Source organism: Bubalus bubalis, chromosome 21, assembly GCF_019923935.1.
Source record: "Bubalus bubalis isolate 160015118507 breed Murrah chromosome 21, NDDB_SH_1, whole genome shotgun sequence".
Taxonomy (NCBI): domain Eukaryota; kingdom Metazoa; phylum Chordata; class Mammalia; order Artiodactyla; family Bovidae; genus Bubalus; species Bubalus bubalis.
Window position 1 is genome coordinate 7,625,883 of NC_059177.1, and position 17,120 is coordinate 7,643,002.

The 17,120-nt window shown below is 41.4% G+C and overlaps 1 protein-coding gene across 8 annotated transcripts in view; it reads left to right on the forward strand.

Annotated features, from left to right (window-relative positions):
* The first annotated feature begins 336 nt into the window (after window positions 1-336).
* FBXL2 (F-box and leucine rich repeat protein 2) overlaps window positions 337-17,120 on the forward strand; it is an 88,229-nt gene continuing 71,445 nt past the window's right edge. For 4 of the 8 annotated variants that reach the window (XM_045163997.1, XM_045163998.1, XM_025272284.3 and 1 more), the window contains exon 1: window positions 338-460. In XM_045163997.1, coding sequence (XP_045019932.1) covers window positions 458-460 — 3 coding nt within the window. In that variant the 5' untranslated portion in view covers window positions 338-457. Of the gene's footprint in view, window positions 461-17,120 lie in introns of all 8 variants that reach the window. The other 4 variants (XM_006076081.4, XM_045163995.1, XM_045163996.1 and 1 more) reach the window with 2 other exon arrangements.

Consider the following 17,120-nt stretch of genomic DNA (forward strand, 5'->3'; position numbering starts at 1 on the left):
GAATGCAGATAGGCTTGGAAGCAGATAGACTAGAAAAAACAGTGGTTACACCAGGTGTTGGGATTTGGCATGGTTTTATTCTTCTTAATTCGTTATTGTTTAAAGTGTCTCCAATAATAATGTGTTACTTAAATAGGATAAATTTATAAAAGTCTTTCCCAGCAGACTGAGGCTGGTTTATCTGTAAGATGAGGGATATCAAGGTGATTAGGGTGTTGAGGTACCATATGCAAAGGAGCAAAGTCAATGACGCCCCCGCCCAAGACCGAGGCGTGGGGGCACGAAGGGGCGGTCCAAAGGCCCCGCCCCTTGCCGTCACGTGCTCACCGGCAGCCAATGGCCGCCTCCGAGCCCACCTAGGGGACGGGGCGGGGCGCCCAGCTGTCGTCACCAGGACAACGGGCGTTGCCGGCGCCTTGTGACTCTGGGCTGTGGGCGCGCTTGCGGCTCTTCGGCCATGGTGAGTTTGGGGCCCTCGCAGCCCGGCCACCAGGCCCTTCCCCGCCCGAGCTGTGCCTCCGCGCGGCCGCCTGCTAGTCTGGGCGGGCGGTGCCGGGGTCGCCGAAAGGCCGAGCCGAGGCCTGCGGGGCTGCCGGGCAGGGCAGGGCTGGGCGGGCCCCCGGGAGGGGGAACCCTGGGGCAGGCGGAACGCCCGCCCGCTGTCCGGGAGCAGCGCGGAGAGTGCCGGGGTCACTGCGGGGACCCAGACCCGGCCGGCCGCCGGACAGCGTAATGCTGTTTCGCCCTAGCGAGCCTGATAAGCCACTCAGAGAGGGTGTGGTTAGGGGGAAAAAAAGGATATGTATGAATATCATCTACCACGTATAGTCATATTAACACTATATTTCAGTCTGCGTGCTTCCTGTCCCATTTCTATGCAATTATGTACAAATAGGTATTTCTTTGAAATTCATCATTCTGACAGGTTTCTACAGCATGTGAAAATTTGAATTTGTAATTTTGGGGGTTCCTCACTCCTTTTTAAAAATGGGGCATTAAGGTGGTGTTTTTTTCTGAGTGCAGCACCCTCACTCGGGGATTTAATTCCTAATTAGTGCGTGGTAAACCCTTTAAATTATTACCTTTATTCAGTAACTTGAGACTGAGTGGGCATCCCACCTGGACCTCATTAAGCTCGTTTATAACCCGAAGACTCGGCTCAGGTATTGGCTTGAATAGGCAAGATTTAGGGAATTGTCAATCGAAGGTGTGAATTCTCCAGAAGCCTCCAAAAGGTGTAAAAGAAGAGCAGAGCTGGATTTTCTGCTTGGAGACACACCTTTGGTGTATTTGCGAGAGGGTGGGGGCGGGTGAGAGGAAAACGCTTAGTTCTGAGAAACAGTTTTTGTAACTGTTAGCAGTGTTACTAGATTTGCTGCTGACCTGCAGGGGTTAGTGGAAGAGCTACTAAACTGAGAGTGCCCGGTGCTCCCCAAGTGCCGGTAAGGCTTCTGGAGAGAGACGCTGCCCTTTGGAATCTTGGCTGGCTCCGTCTTGTCTTAGAAACTAAGCTACTAAGAGAACGTGGATGATTTGTATCTCATTGACCCCAGAAGAACAACTTCCAGCTGTGTGACCTGTTGATAGTAGGAAAAAAATACCCCATCACCCACAAATAACAGCAATGCCTTCTTTTGTCCCTGCATGTTTCTTTTAAATTCTGAGTTGCTTTAAGTGAAAATTAATGGAGCCAGAAGAATTTCAGGAAATGAATTTATAAAAAGCTAAGTGTTGTAACTGTTGCAGCGTCTTACTTTTTACATGTAATCTGTGAGAAAAGCTCTTACAATTCTGGCAAGGGGAAAGAACATTAAGGAGTTAACAGTTTCACAGCTTTCTCTCTGAGGGCTTATATTCCTCCAGTTGTCCCTTTTCTTTTCTTCTTTTTGGTCCGCCTGTTCCATCCTGATTCACTGTTGTGAATCAACAGTCCACCTTGATTCACGGTTGTAAATTTTAGAGTTTTATGTACTCTAAAAGCATCTTACTGTACTTGTGTACTACTGGTTGCTTTGCCAAACTTAGAAATGCTTTGGTTTTTATCTTTAAGCATTAAGAATTTAATTCATGGGAGGAATTTAAGTGAGTGGTAACCTGATGCCTAGGCTCCAGGGTAAAGGGGAGTGAGTGGTTAGTGTAGAGGGAGGATAAGGAGGCTGCTTCTATAATCCCCCAAATGTATTCCAGATATTAACATTACCCTTCCTTAAATGCTTGAATCTAAACATACAGCTTTAGCATTTGATATTTATGGCGTTGTACGTGAATTTTTCTTCAGGGCTTCCCTGGCAGTCTGGTGATTAAGACTCCATGGCTTCCAATGCAGGAGATGTGGGTTTGATCTCTGGTCGAGGAACTAAGAAGTTTGTTTAGTTGCTCAGTTTTGATCCCATGGACTGTAGCCCACCAAGCCCCTCTATCCTTGGGATTCTCCAGGCAAAAATACTGGAGTGGGTTGCCATTTCCTTCTCCGGGTGATCTTCCCGACACAGGGATTGAACCCATTTCTCTGGCATTGGCAGGTGGATTCTTTACTGCTAAGCCACCAGGAAAGCCCTAAGATCCACATGCCATGCAGGAAAAAAGAAAAAAGAATTCAATTAAGCCACTTGTTTTATTGCCTTTAAATGATAAATGACAGCTGACATTTATTGTGTACATTTTATGCATGAGACATTTTTATAAGCACCCCATGTGTCTTAAGTAACCATCACAACAACCTTAAAATACCGTTTCCACATTTTAGAGATGAGGAAATGAGGCACAGAGAGGTAAAGTAACTTGCCCCAGTCACCCAGTCAGATTTCAAAACCAGGCATCTTGTCTCAGAGCCTGCTTATGTAAACATTGGATTATGCTATAATGTATGGTGTCTTGTTATATGTTCCCTCCAAATATATGCTATTTTTCTGTTTGGAGATGAGTTTTCTCTTTTACTTGGATTTTAATGTTTTGTGTGCTTATGCGTATTTGTCTTTTGTTCTTGGCACTCGGCTGCACACTGTTGAGCAGAGTAGGCATGCCTAGCCTTCTCTGCTCTGCCTTTTCTTCTCTTTCACACAGATGAAAGGAAGAGGAATCAATGACGACAGATCATTGGATTAGGGTTCATACTCATGGCTGTAATAGCATTTAAAGTTTCTCCTGTCATTTCAGTTTGTGTTCAGGAATTGGCACCTGCTTTCTGTGAATCACAAAGGCTGGCTTTTTTTTTTTTTTAATTGAAGTATAGTTGATTGACAATGTTGTGCCAGTCTCTGCTGTACAGCAGTGTGATTCACTGTTTTATACACACACATACATTCTTTTTTAAATATTCTTTTTCGTTATGGTTGATCCCAGGAGACTGGATATAATTGCCTGTGCTATACTGTAGGACCTGTTGTTTATCCGTTCTATATATGGGCTTCCCTGGTGGCTCAGAGGTTTAAAGCGTCTGCCTCCAGTGCAGGAGACCCGGGTTTGATCCCTGGGTCGGGAAGATCCTCTGGAGAAGGAAATGGTAACCCACTCCAGTATTCTTGCCTGGAGAATCCCATGGACAGAGAAGCCTGGTAGGCTGCAGCTTTTTTTTTTTTTTTAATTGAAGTGCAGTTGATTGACAGTGTTGTGCCAGTCTCTGCTGTACAGCAGTGTGACTCAGTTATACACACACGTACATATCAGCATACATCTGCTGACCCCAGCCTCCCACCCCAGCCGTCCCTCAGCCCCCACAAGTTTGTTCTCTTCCATCCACGTTGCTGAAAGGGCATTATTTCATTCTTTGCTATGACTGAGTAGTAGTCCATTGTATATATGTACCACACCTTCTTTATCCATTGACCTGTAAATGGATATTGAGGGTGTTTCTGGGTCTTGGCTACCGTAAATAATGCTGCTATGAACATAGCGGTGCAAATATCTTTTGAATTACAGTTTTATCTGGGTATATGCCCAGGAAGTGGGATTTTTGGATGATATGGTAATTCTCTTTTAAGTTTTCTGAGGATAAATCCATATTGTTTTCCACAGTGGCTGCATCAACTTGCATTTTCTCCAACAGTTTAGGAGGGTTTCCTTTTCTCCACACCTTCTCCAGCATTTGTTATTTGTAGATTTTTTGATGACGGCCATTCTGACCTGTGTGAGTTGATACCCTGTTGTATTTTTTGGTTTGCATTTATAATTAACAATATTGAGCATCTTCTCATGTGTCTATTGGCCATTTATATGTCTTTTTTTGAGAAAAGTCTGTTAAGGTCTTCTGCCCAGTTTTGAGTTGGGTTGTTTGTGTTTTTGTTGTTGAGCTGTATCAGCTGTTTGTGTGTTTGGGTGATTAAGCCCTTGTTGGTTGCAGCATTTGCAAATATTTTCTCTTGTTCCATAGGTTGTCTTTTCATTTTGCTTATGGTTTCTTTGCTGTGCAAATGCTTGTTGAGTTTGACTAGGTCTCATTTGTTTGTGTTTTTATTGCTATTGCCTTGGGAGACTGACCTAAGAAAATATTGTTATAAGACGAGCTTTTAACATAAAGCCATTAGACTTGAAGGATGAGACTATTTTTAAAAGTAAAATTGTATTTTCTGAGGTTTTTTCCTAATAATCCATTCAATTCAGTTGCGCAGTCATGTCCAACTCTTTGCAACCCCGTGGACTGCAGCACGCTAGGCCTCCCTGTCTATCACCAATTCCCGGAGCTTGCTCAGACTCATGTCCATCGAGTTGGTGATGTCATCCAACCATCTCATCCTCTGTCATCCCCTTCTCCTCCTGCCTTCAATCTTTCCCAGCATAGTTTTCATTTATTTTAGTTGTATATTCTAAAATTGTTACAAAAAGACATCAAAAAGCTTTAAACTTTAATTTGTATGGATCAAAATATATGTTGGATTACCTGTTGTCATCAGGTTTTTGTTAACTGCTTTCCACTTGAGCTTGTAAGGCAGATTTATTTTTTGGAAATATAAAACAGCATTGTATCATAGAATTTTCCCATTTTAATTGATTTCATTTGGAGTTCTCCCAGTATTGGCCTTTCTGTATTTGCCTGTGGTTAAGACTTCTCAGAGGTGTTGAGAAGCAGAATAAAGTATATTTTATTTTACCAACAGTTTTGGTCTCTTTGCCATTACATGGTGTAGTTAAGAGAGCTTATATAATGAGATCTTTGTTAATATCATGACAACAAGTTTCTCTCTTATTAATTTTCCTACTCTGGACAAAACTGGTCTCCTTTTTGGCTGCACTAAGGGGGTACATAATTTTTAGTAATCGTAACAATAACTCTCTTTCATAGAGCCCTTCCACTGTGTTCATTTTTAGGCTGAGCACTTCACATTTATCTCACTTAACCCTTCTAACATCCCTGTGAGATTGACATCCTTGTACTCACTTAATAGGCCCAGTTGTTTAGACAGTTTGCCCAAGGTCACATAGTTGGTGAGTGACAGCCAGGATTTGAACTCAAACAATCTGTCTCTAAAGTATGGCATTTTAAGCATCGCACCATGGCTTCTTCCCAAACTGAAGATTGTGCCTGGTGCCTGGCGTGCGGCTTTTTCAGTTCTCAGTGCTGCCCCTGTAATTGTGTCTTTCCATTGAATTTTCTGTCCCATGGTTTTCTGTCCAACAAATATTTGTGTATCTCAGTATGTGCCAGTCTGTTCTAGGCAGTGGGTATACAACCGTGAATGAAACAGGAAAGGCTCTGGCCTCGTGGAGTTACATTCTAGTGGTGGGAGGACAGATAATAAGCATATAGATAAGATATAGATAAGAAGGGCTTTGGAGAAAAAGCTGAATAAGAGGAAGTTTTGAGGATGGATGAGTGGATGAGAGGAGGGAGGACTTGCTTTTTTTAAAAAAAAATACTTATTTGGCCATGCTGGGTCTTCGTTGCAGCATGCAGGATCTTTAGTTGGGTCAAGCTCACCCTTATTTGTAGCATGTGAGATCTAGTTCCCTGACCAGAGATCACACCTGGGCCCCCTGCATTAGGAACTGGGAGTCCTAGCCACTGGACCACCAGGGGAGTCCCGGAACTTATTCCTTCTGTTGGTGGAAGGGAAGGTGTCTCTGATAACGTGACATCTGAGCAGAGGATGTGGCCTGTGAATGCCTAGGAGAAAGACCGTTTCAGGAAGGAATACAAATGCAAAGGTCCCGAGGCACTGCCTGGTGTATTGGAGGAATAGCAAGGAAAACCTGGAGTGGAGTAAGATGAGCTTGGCAAGAGGGGAGGCCAAGTTAGTCAGGGAGACCAGATTGCAAAAGACGAACAAGCCATTTAAGGGAGTTTGCCTTCCATTTGAGGGGAGAGGAGGTGATTGACGGAGTTTAAGAAGAATGGCAGAGCATGGCTTTGCATTTCATAAAAGGACCATTCTGTCTGCTGTGTGGAAACTATATACGAGGTAGGAGTGAGGGGAGAAAGGACAAGAACAAAGGAAACCAGAGAAGGCGTTGTTTGGTTCAGTCATCCATGGGGTTGGCTGTGCAATAGAAAAGCAAGTGAAGAATGGTTCAGCGATTTGAGTCTGAGCAATAGTAACATGTTGTCATTTGCTGAGATGAAGACTATGGAAGGAGTAAATTTAGCAAGGGATGAAGAAAGGAGTTGGTTGTGGGCTTGATAAATTCGTGATCCTTATTAAACATCTAAAGTGAAAGATATCTAGAGACACAGAGTTACGTTTTCAGAAACAGTGGGATATTTTTAAAACGCAAACTGAATTGAATCTTGAAGTATTAGATTTGGAAGAGACTTTTTGAGTTTTTTTAGTACAATCCTTTCATTTTACAAACTAGAAATGCTGAGAAGTCAATTGCCTGCCACAGAGTTAAATAGCCTTTACTGCAGATTCTCCAGTACAAAGAACCCTTGACCTGGAGTCAGGAGATAAAAGTTTATATTGTAGTTTTCCATTTTTTTTTTTTTTTTTTTTTCAGTTCTAAACCTTGGGTAAGTCATTTATCTGCTCCAAGTCTTTCTTCTATCAGAACAGATAATAAAGACTTCCACTGTTAGGATGTTGAAAGTTGCAAAAGCTAGACATTGCTGTTTCTACCCTAATGATGGGAAAAGGTTGAGAAGCTAGAAGATTGCAGTTCTCTAAAAACCGTCTAGAGAGCTGAGGTCACAAAGAAATCTACATGAATTAAAATTGAGGATGTAACATGCCCTTCCCAGAAAAAAGGAGACACATAGATACTTTGATCTGTGGAGGGGTCAGCAGGAGGAAGAAGAGTCTGCTATAGACAGCTCTTGGAGCAATCAGTCAACGTTTACTGACTGCTTGTGGGCTGGAGTGACCGCTGGAATCCTGAGGAGCCCCAGCCACAGAGCACGTTGCACCCACCTCTCTTTCCCTTGGGTCTTCGCTGAGTACATGCATGTAGACATGCCCTGGAGTGCAGGACCTTCCTGAGGTGGGCGATGCCTGCTGAAGGCCAGGGTCAGGGCAGGAGAATCAACAGAAATCTCTCTGAGGCACTAGGGGCTTTCCCCAAGTGTAAGGCAGGGCCACCGTGGATAGGGGGCACAGCAGGGGAGCTGAGAAATGTCCCTCTGTGGCTATCCAGGCTTTCAATCAGGGAGGCAACAGGCTTTCAGGTGGCAGACAGAGGCAGAGAGAGAGATCTCCATAAGGCATGGACAGCAGAGGGTGCCGCAGCAGAGCCAGCTCCCGGCTGACAGCCAGAGTGTAAAACAGAGATGGTGCTCTGTTTTCAGAAAGCTGGCACCTGGGTTGTAAAGCTCAACGAGATCTGTGACGTTCACCAGTGCTCAGATCCCAACTTCTCCTGAAAGTGCATTTCTGATTGCACCCTAAAAAAAATTTAAAGCCGATCTTGAACTGAATCTAACTAGCGCTATAACACAGTTGAGACCCAGATCAACTAGAAATTAAAAGGATTCAGTGCCCGCTACCTTCACTGTAAGCAGCCTAATTGAAGGAGGAACTTTTCTTTACGGAGGTAAATGACTATACTTTAAAAAAAATTCAGGTATAATTGACATAATAACATATTAAAGTTATACAACGTAATGATTTGAAATTTGTATATATTGCAAAATGATCACCGTAACAGGTCTAGTTAACATCTGTCACCATACATATAGGATTTTTGCCTTGTGATGAGAATTTTTAAGATCTACTCTCCTAGCACTTTCAGATACGCCAAACAGTATTGTTAACTATAGTTACCATTCTGTATGTTACATGCCCAGGATTTATTCATTTTCTAACTAAAAATTTGTGCCTTTTGATTGTCTTTGGCTATTTTGTCCACCCTCCCATTCCCCAACTATGGAATCATAAATCTGTTATCTATGAGTTTATTTTTTTAAAAAGATTACACATATAAGTCAGATCATTTATCTTTTAATGTATTTGTCTTTCACTGTGTGACATTTCAGTTGGCATAGTGCCCTCAAAATCCTTCCGTGTTGTTGCAGGTGTCAAAATTTCCTTTTTTTAATGGCTGAATCATATTCCATTGTATATATCTATTATATTTTCCTTATCTATTAATTTATCAATAGGCAACCTATTTACATATCTTGACTTGTACATAATGCTTCAGTGAACATAGGAGCCCCTATCTCTTCAAATTATTGTTTTTGTTTTCTTCAGAAAAATCCCTAAAATTGGAATTCTTGGATCATAGGGTAGCCCTATTTTTAATTTTTGGGGGAAACTCCATACTGTTTTCCACAGAGACTGCATCAGTTTAGATTCCCACCAGCTGTGCGTGAGGGTTCCCTTTCCTCCACATTCTCACTGCTTGTTACTTGTTGTCTCTTTAATAATATCCATTCTGATAGGTATGCGGTGGTATCAGTATTTTGATTTGTATCAATATTTCCCTGATGATTAATGATGTTGAGGGCCTTTTCATGTACTTGTTGGCCATATCTTTGGAAAGACATCTGTATAGATCCTCTGCCCATTTTTTCATTAGATTTCTTGTTGAATATTAACTTCTTATTACATATGTTTAGCAGAATCATTCATAGATTGTATTTTTTGTTGGTGGTTTTCTTTGCTGCACAGAAGCATTTTAGTTTGACGTGGTCTGATGTATTTTTTGCTTTCGTGGCCTTATCTTTTGGTGTCAAGTCCAAAATCATGTCCATAACTTATGTCAAGGAGCTTACAACCTTTTTTTTTTTCCTAGTTTTATTTTTTCTAGGAGTTTTTTTCAAGTCTTACATTCGAAGATTATCATCCATTCTAAGTTAATTTTTGTGTATGGTGTAGGACAGGGGTCCACTTTCATTCTCTTGCAGGTGGCTGTTCAATTTTCTCAGCACCATTTATTAAAGAGACTACCTTTTTTTCCATGTGTATTCTTCCTTTGTCATAGATTAATTGACCCATAAGTGTGTGGGTTTATTTCTGGATTTCTTTTCTGTTCCATTGATATGTGTGAATGTTTTTCTGCCAATGCTATACTGTTTTGATAGCTTTGTAGTATAGTCAGAAGTCAGGGAGCTTGAATCCTCCAGTTCTGTTCTTTCCCAAGATAGTTTTGGCTATTTGTGTGTTTATGTTTCCATACAAGTTCTGAGATTATTTGTTGCAGTTCTATAAAAAATCCCTGATATATTTTGATAGGGATTGCATTCAATCTGTAGGTTGTCTTGTATAGTAAGGTCACTTTACCAGTACTAATTCTTCCTATATAAAACATGATATATTTTTTCATCTCTTTGTATTGTCTTCAGTTTCATCTTATAGTTTTATAGTCTTTTATAGACTTTCCACGGAGAAGGCAGTGGCACCCCACTCCAGTACTTTTGCCTGGAAAATCCCATGGACAGAGGAGCCTGGTAGGCTGCAGTCCATGGGGTCGCCAGAGTCAGACACGACTGAGTGACTTCCCTTTCCCTTTTCACTTTCATGCATTGGAGAAGGAAATGGCAACCCACTCCAGTGTTCTTGCCTGGAGAATCCCAGGGACAGGGGAGCCTGGTGGGCTTCCGTCTATGGGGTTGCACAGAGTCGGACACGACTGAAGCGACTTAGCAGCATAGACTTTCCAAGTACGGTTCTTTTACCTCCTTAGGTTTATTCGTAGTTACCTAATTTTTTTTTAATGAGATGGTAAAGGTGATTGTTTCCTTAACCTCTTTTATAGCTTGTTGTTAGTGCATAGAAATGCAACAAATTTCTATATCTTGTTAGCATTCTGCAGATTTACAAGATTCATTGATAAGCTTTAGTTGTTTTCTGGTGGCATCTTTCAGATTTTCTACATATAGTATCATGTAATCTGCAGACAGTGACAATTTTATTTCTTCCTTACCATTTTGGATATATTTCTTTTTCTTGTCTGATTGCTGTGGTTAGGACTTCCAATACTCTGTTGAATAAAAGTATTGAGAGTGGGCATCTGTGTTTTGTTTCTGATCTTAAAGAAAATGTTTTCAGCTTTTCACCATTGAGTATGATGTTAACTGTGGATTTGTCTTATGTGGCCTTTATTATGTTGATGTAGGTTCCCTCTGTGCCCACTTTCTGGGGAATTTTGATCACAAATTAATGTTGAATTTTGTCAAAAGCTTTTCCTGTGATTATTGCAATAATCATATGGTTTTTATTCTTCAGCTTGTTAATGTGTATTACATCGATTTTTCAGATATTGAAAAATCCTTACATCCCTGGGATAAATCCCTCTTGATTATGGTTTATGATTCTTTTAGTGTATTGTTGGGATCAGTTTGCTGATGTTGTGTTGAAGATTCTTGTATTTATGTTCATCAGTGATATTGGCCTGTGAGTTTCTTTTTTAGTATCTTTGGTTCTAGTATCAGGGTGATGAGTGCCTCATAGAATGAGTTTGTAATTGTTCTTTCCTCTGCATGTTGTGTGTGTGTGAGAATTGTTTAAGGATAGGTGTTAGTAAACTTTTCCCTAAACGCTTTGTAAAACTCACCTATGATGCCATCTAGTCCTGGGCTCCATAGCCCCCACTGCACCGTGTGGCTTGTGGGAACTTAGCTCTCTAACAGGGATTGAACCTAGGCCTTGGCAGTGAAAGCACAGACCTAGCCACGGGACCACTGGGGAGTCCCTGGGTCTGGACTTTTGCTTGTTGATAATTTCTGAATTACTGACTCAGTTTCATTACTGGTAACTTGTCTATTCATATTTCCTGTTTCTTCCTGTTCAGTCTTGGGAGATTGTACATTTATAAGAATTTGACCATTTCTTCCAGGTTTTTCATTTATTGGCATACATTGTTATATTAGCCTCTTACGATCTTTTGTATTTCTGTGGTATCATTTGTAACTTCTTTTTCATTTCTGATTTATTGAATTTTTTTCTTGATGAATTTGGCTAAAGGCTTATCAATTTTGTTTACATTTGCAAAGAACCAGATTTTAGTTATGTTGGTCTTTTCTGATTTTTTAAAGTCTATTTCATTTATTTCCGCTTTGATCTTCATGATTTCTTTCCTTCTACTAACTTTGCGTTTTGTTTATTCTTTGTTTTCTAGTTCCTTTAGGTGTAAGGTTAGGTTGCTTGAGATTTTTCTTGTTTCCTGAGGTAAACTTGCGTTGCTTTAAATTTCCCTCACTGCTTTTGCTGCATCCCATAGGTTTTGGATCTTTGTGTTTTTATTTTCATTTGTCTCTAGATATTCTTGATTTTCTTTTTGTTTTCTTTAATGATCCATCGGTTGTTTCGTAGCATGTTGTTTAACCTCCATGTGTGTGTGTTTTTATTCCTTGTAGTTGATTTCTAGTTTCATAGCATTGTGGTTGGAAAAGATACTTGATGTTATCAGTTTTCTTAAATTTACTGATGCTTGTTTTATGGCCTTAACATGTGGTCTATCCTGGAGAATGTTCCATGTGCACTTGAAAGACTGTGTATTCTGCTCCTTTTGGGTGGAATGCTCTGTATATATTAGTTAAGTCTATCACATCTAATATGTCATTTAAGGCCAGTTTTCCCTTATTGACTTTCTCTCTGGATGATCATTGATATACATGGGGTGTTAAAGTTCCCTACTATTATAATGTTACCGTTGATTTCTTTTTTTATGTCTGCTAATATTTGCCTTATGTATAAAGGTGCTCCTATGTTGGGAACATACATATTTATGAAGTTTGATGTAAAAATTTCTCAGTCGTGTCTGGCTCTTTGTGACCCCATGGACTATACAGTCCATGGAATTCTCCAGGCCAGAATACTGGAGGGGGTAGCCTTTCCCTTCTCCAGGGGATCTTCCCAACCCGAGGATCAAAGCCAGGTCTCCTGAATTGCAGGCAGATTCTTTACCAGCTGAGCCACTATTTTGTTCTTGGATTGATTCCTTGATCGTTATATAGTATCCTTCTTTGTCTTTGTAACAGTCTCTATTTTGAGGAAATTTGTTTTGCCCCATATAAGTATTGCTACTCCAGCTTCCCTTTGATTTCTCTTTGCATGGAATACCTTTTCTGTCCCCTCAGTTTCAGTCTTTGTGTGTCTGAAGTGAGATCTGAAGTGAGTCTCTTGTAGGCAGCATAAATAAGGGTTTTGTTTTGTATCCATTCAGCCCCTCTGTGTCCTTTGATTGGAACATACAGTCTATTGCAGTTAAGGTAATTATTGATGCATATGTTCTTACTGCCATTTTGTTCATTGTTTGGGGGTGGTTTTCTTTTGTTCTTGTTATTTGATGACTAGTGTTCTGTTCGGATTTTTTCTTTAAAAACATATTTATTTATTTGGCTGCACTGGGTCTTAGTTGCGGCATTCGGGATCTTTGCATCACGTGGCGTCTCTCGTTGCGGTGCACGGACTCTCCAGTTGTGGCGCGCGGGCTCAGCGCTTGTGGCGCGCCGGCTCTCTCTTTGGGGCACACGAGCTCTGGAATGCACAGGCTCAGTAGTGCCACGTGGGCTTAGTTGCTCTGCAAGCACGTGGGATCTTAGTTCCCTGACCAGGGGTCAGACTTGTGTCCCCTGTATTGCAAGATGGATTCTTAACCACTGGACCACCAGAGGTCCCTTTTTCTTTGTGCATGTATGTGTGTGTGTGTGTGTGTGTGTGTGTATGTATTAGGTTTTTTGGTTTGTGGTTATTGTGAGGTTTTTTAATAGCAATCTTTATGTGATTAAGTTGCTGATCTCTTAATTTCAAATGCATTTTTAAAACCCCTCATGATTACTGTTTTTTTATATCATACCTTTAATTTAATTGTTTTGTGTATCCCTTAACTGCTTAAGGGTTTTGATATAGATGATTTTACTGTTTTTGTTTTTAACCTTCCTTCTCACTGTGCATGGTTGATTCCCTACCTTTATTGTATGTGTGTCTTTACCAATGATCTTTTTCATTTTGTAATTTTCATGTTTCCAATTGGGGCCTGCCTTTTTTCACCTAGAGTAGTTCCTTAGTATTTAATATAAAGCTGGTTTGGTGGTGCTGAACTCTTTTAACTTCTGCTTGTTGATAAAACTTTTGATCTTTCTATCAAATCTGAAGGAGAGCCTTGCTGGATATTCTTGATTGTAGGTTCTTCAATTTCATCATTTAAAATATATCACTCTTCTGGCTGGCAGAGTTTCTGCTGAAAAATCAGGTCATAACCTTATGGGAGTGCCCCTGCTTTACCCTTGCTGCTTTTAAGATTCTCTATTTATCTTTATTTTTTGTCATTTTAATTACAATGTGTCTTGGTGTGTTCTTCGTTGGGTTTATCCTATATGGAACTCTCTGCCCTTCCTGAACTTGGATAAGTGTTTCTTTTCCCAGTTTGCAGAAGTTTTCAGCTATTATTTCTTCAGTTATGTTCAACCCCCCCCCTGCTTTTTTTTTTTTTTTTTTCAATTTCTCTTCTTTTGGGACCCCTATAATGTGAATATTAGTGTTCTTGATATTGTCCCAGAGGTCCCTTAGACTGTCCTCATTTAAAAAAATTTTTCTGTTAAGTGGTCATGATTTCCACTACTCTACCAGCTTGCTGATCCATTTTTCTGTATGTTTTAATCTACTGTTGATTCCTTCTAATATATTTTTCTTTTTAAAAATTAAAAAAAATTATTTGGTAGAAAATTGCTTTACAGAGTGTTGGTTTCTGCCATATGATGTGACTCTCTCATGATTATGTATATATCGTCTTCCTTTTGAGCCTCCACCATGCCATGCCCCCTCCCCCCAATCCTACCCCGCTAGGTCACCATAGAGTGCCAGGTTGGGCTCCCTGTGTTACAGAGCAACTTCCTACTAACTGTTTTACACATGATAATGTATATATGTCAAGGCTGCTTTCTCAACTCGTCCCACCCTCACCTCCCCCACTGTGCCGCATGTCCATTCTCAACTAGGTTCATCAGTATGGTTTTTCGGTTGGTGCAAAAGTAATTATGGTTTCAGATCCTGAATGTTAAATCATCATAACTAGGCTCAAACACATCTTTATTAGTCAAAATAGGAACCATGACAATCAACATATTTTTGCAAATGAGAAATGTTTGTTTATTCCTGTAGCATAAAAAAAAAATCTGTGCTTCCAGATATGATGAACTCTTAGAAAGCATTTTCTGCATCCTCCTGGTTGTGGAAGCATTTTCCCTGCAAAAAGTTGATGAGATGCTTGATGAAGTAGTAGTCAGTTGGTGAGAGGTCAGGTGAATATGGCAGATGAGGCAAAACTTTGAACTTTGTTCAATTCATTGAACTTGCGACATGTTCATTATGTGACGTGGTCAGGCATTGTTGTGGAGAAGAATGGGTTCCATTCTGTTGCCCAGTGCCAACAGCAGGCGTTGCAGTTTTTCGTGCCTCTCACTGGTTTGCTGAGCATACTTCTCAGATGTAATGGTTTCACCGGGATTCAGAAAGCTGTAGTGGATCAGACGGGCATCAGACCACCAAACAGAGACCATGACCCCGATTTTTTGGTGCAAGTTTGGCTTTGGGAAGTGCTTTGGAGCTTCTTCTTGGTCCAGCCACTGAGCTGGTTGTCATCTAAAAGGCACTTTTCATCACACGTCACAATCAGATCAAGAAATGATTCATTGTTGTTGCATAGAATAAGAAAAGGTGACACTTTAAAGAATGATTTTATTTTGATTTGTGGTCAGCTTCTGAGGCATCCACTTATTAAGGTTTGTCACCTTTCTGTTTTGCCTCAAATGCCAAATGACTGTAGAATGGTCGATGTTGAGTTCTTGGGCAACTTCCTGTGTGGTTGTAAGAGGATCAGCTTTGATGCTCCTCTCAGTTGATTATGTCAACTTCTAATGGCCAGCCACCATGCTTCTCATCTTGAGGATTCTCGTCTCCTTTGCAAAACTTCTTGAACCACCAACGCACTGTATGTTCATTAGCAGTTCCTGGTCTGGGTGCATTGTTGATATTGCAAGTTGTCTCTGCTGCTTTATAACCCATTTTGAACTCAAATAAGAAAATTGCTCGAATTTGCTATTTGTCTAAGATCATTACTCTAGGTCTAAAATACATATAAAATAAACAATAAGTAATAATTCATTAGCAAAAAGCATAAAGCAAGAATTATGCATTAAAATGATGTATAACATAACCACATTTATACAGAAATGTATTTAAATATCTAATGGCAAAATTCAACAATGCAAAACTGAAATTACTTTTGCACCAACCTAGTAGATTCCATATATGTGTGTTAATATGCGATGTATGTTTTTCTGACTTACTGCACTCTGTATAGGAGGCTCTAGGTTCATCCACCTCACTAAATCCAACTCAAATTCATTCCTTTTTATCGCTGAGTAATATTCCACTGTATATATGTATCACATCTTCTTTATCCATTCATTTGTAAATGTACATCTGGGTCGCTTCCAGGTCCTGGCTATTGTAAATATTGCTGCAATAAACATTGGGGTACATGTGTCTTTTAGAATTGTGGTTTTCCTTCTAGTATATTTTTCATTTCAGCTATTGTATTCTTCATCTCTGTCTTTTTAAATATATTTTTTCTCTTTGCTAAATATTTTTAACTTCTTGTTCTGTGCATCCATTATTCTCCTGAGTTCTTTGATTATCTTTACAGTCATTACCCTGAACTCTTTTTTGGGTGGATTGCCTGTTTCCACTTCACTAAGTTCTTCTGGGCTTGTATCATGTTCCTTCTCTGTTACCTCATTTTGCTTAAGTTGGTATTTATATTTTCACGTGTCTGGTGGGTTAATACATATCTTGACCTTGGAGAAACTGTTCTGTACAAGATGTCCTGTGTTGTCTCCGGCCTGTATGATCTCGAGGTTTCCCCTGTGAGGGCTGTGTGGATCTTTCGTTGTGGCAGGCTGACTGTGTGGGCGGTCTGGTAGGCTTGATTGGCCTCTCCTCTAGTTGGTTACCTGCCCATGCCTTATGAAGAGGCTGTTGGGGCCCAGTCGCCAGGCAGCTGACTGCGGTGCCCCAGGAGGCCTGGCCTAGTGCCTGTTCACCGGTGGGTGGGTGCAGTCAGGGTCCAGAAAACTCTGGGGCTGTAGTCCGTGTACTACTGGTGGGTGAAACCAGGTTTTGGTTTAACGCTGGATTACTTATGGTCCGAGTCAGGCCCTGGGGTCTGACCAGAGTGCCCAGGGATCACAGAGCTGGTGTCTGATAACTAATGTGTTGGGGGCTGGTGCGGGAGGTGTTTCCTGACACAGATATGGGGTCACGGGCATTCTGAGGCTGTGCTGGCCTGCTAGTAGGAAGGGTCAGGGCCAGCCGGTCCCAGGGTAGGGTCTGGCCTGCTGCGGGCAGGCCGGCTCTACAGACTACGGCTCTCTTGCATCTTGTATCTGCCCCCAGGTAGGTGAGGCTTGTCCAGAGCCTGGAGTAGGACTGCTGGACAGTTTGGCTGGTGCCCGCCTGTGGGTGGGTGAGGCTGGGTCCTGTCCCTGTGACGGGCAGGGCTACGTCTAGAGGCGACTGTGGTCTCAGGAAGTTTTAGGCGGCCTGTCTGCTGACAGGTGGGGCTGTGTCCCTGTCCAGTTAGTTGCTTTGCCTGAGGTGTCCCAGCACTGGTCCCTACAGGCTGTTGGATGGGCCAGGTCCCTCAATGGGGCCTGCCAGAGCCCATGTTCGCCCAATAGGAGGAGCTCCCAAGAATGGCCTCTGCCAGTGTCTTTGTCCCCAGGGTGAGCCACAGCCCTGCTTCCCCCA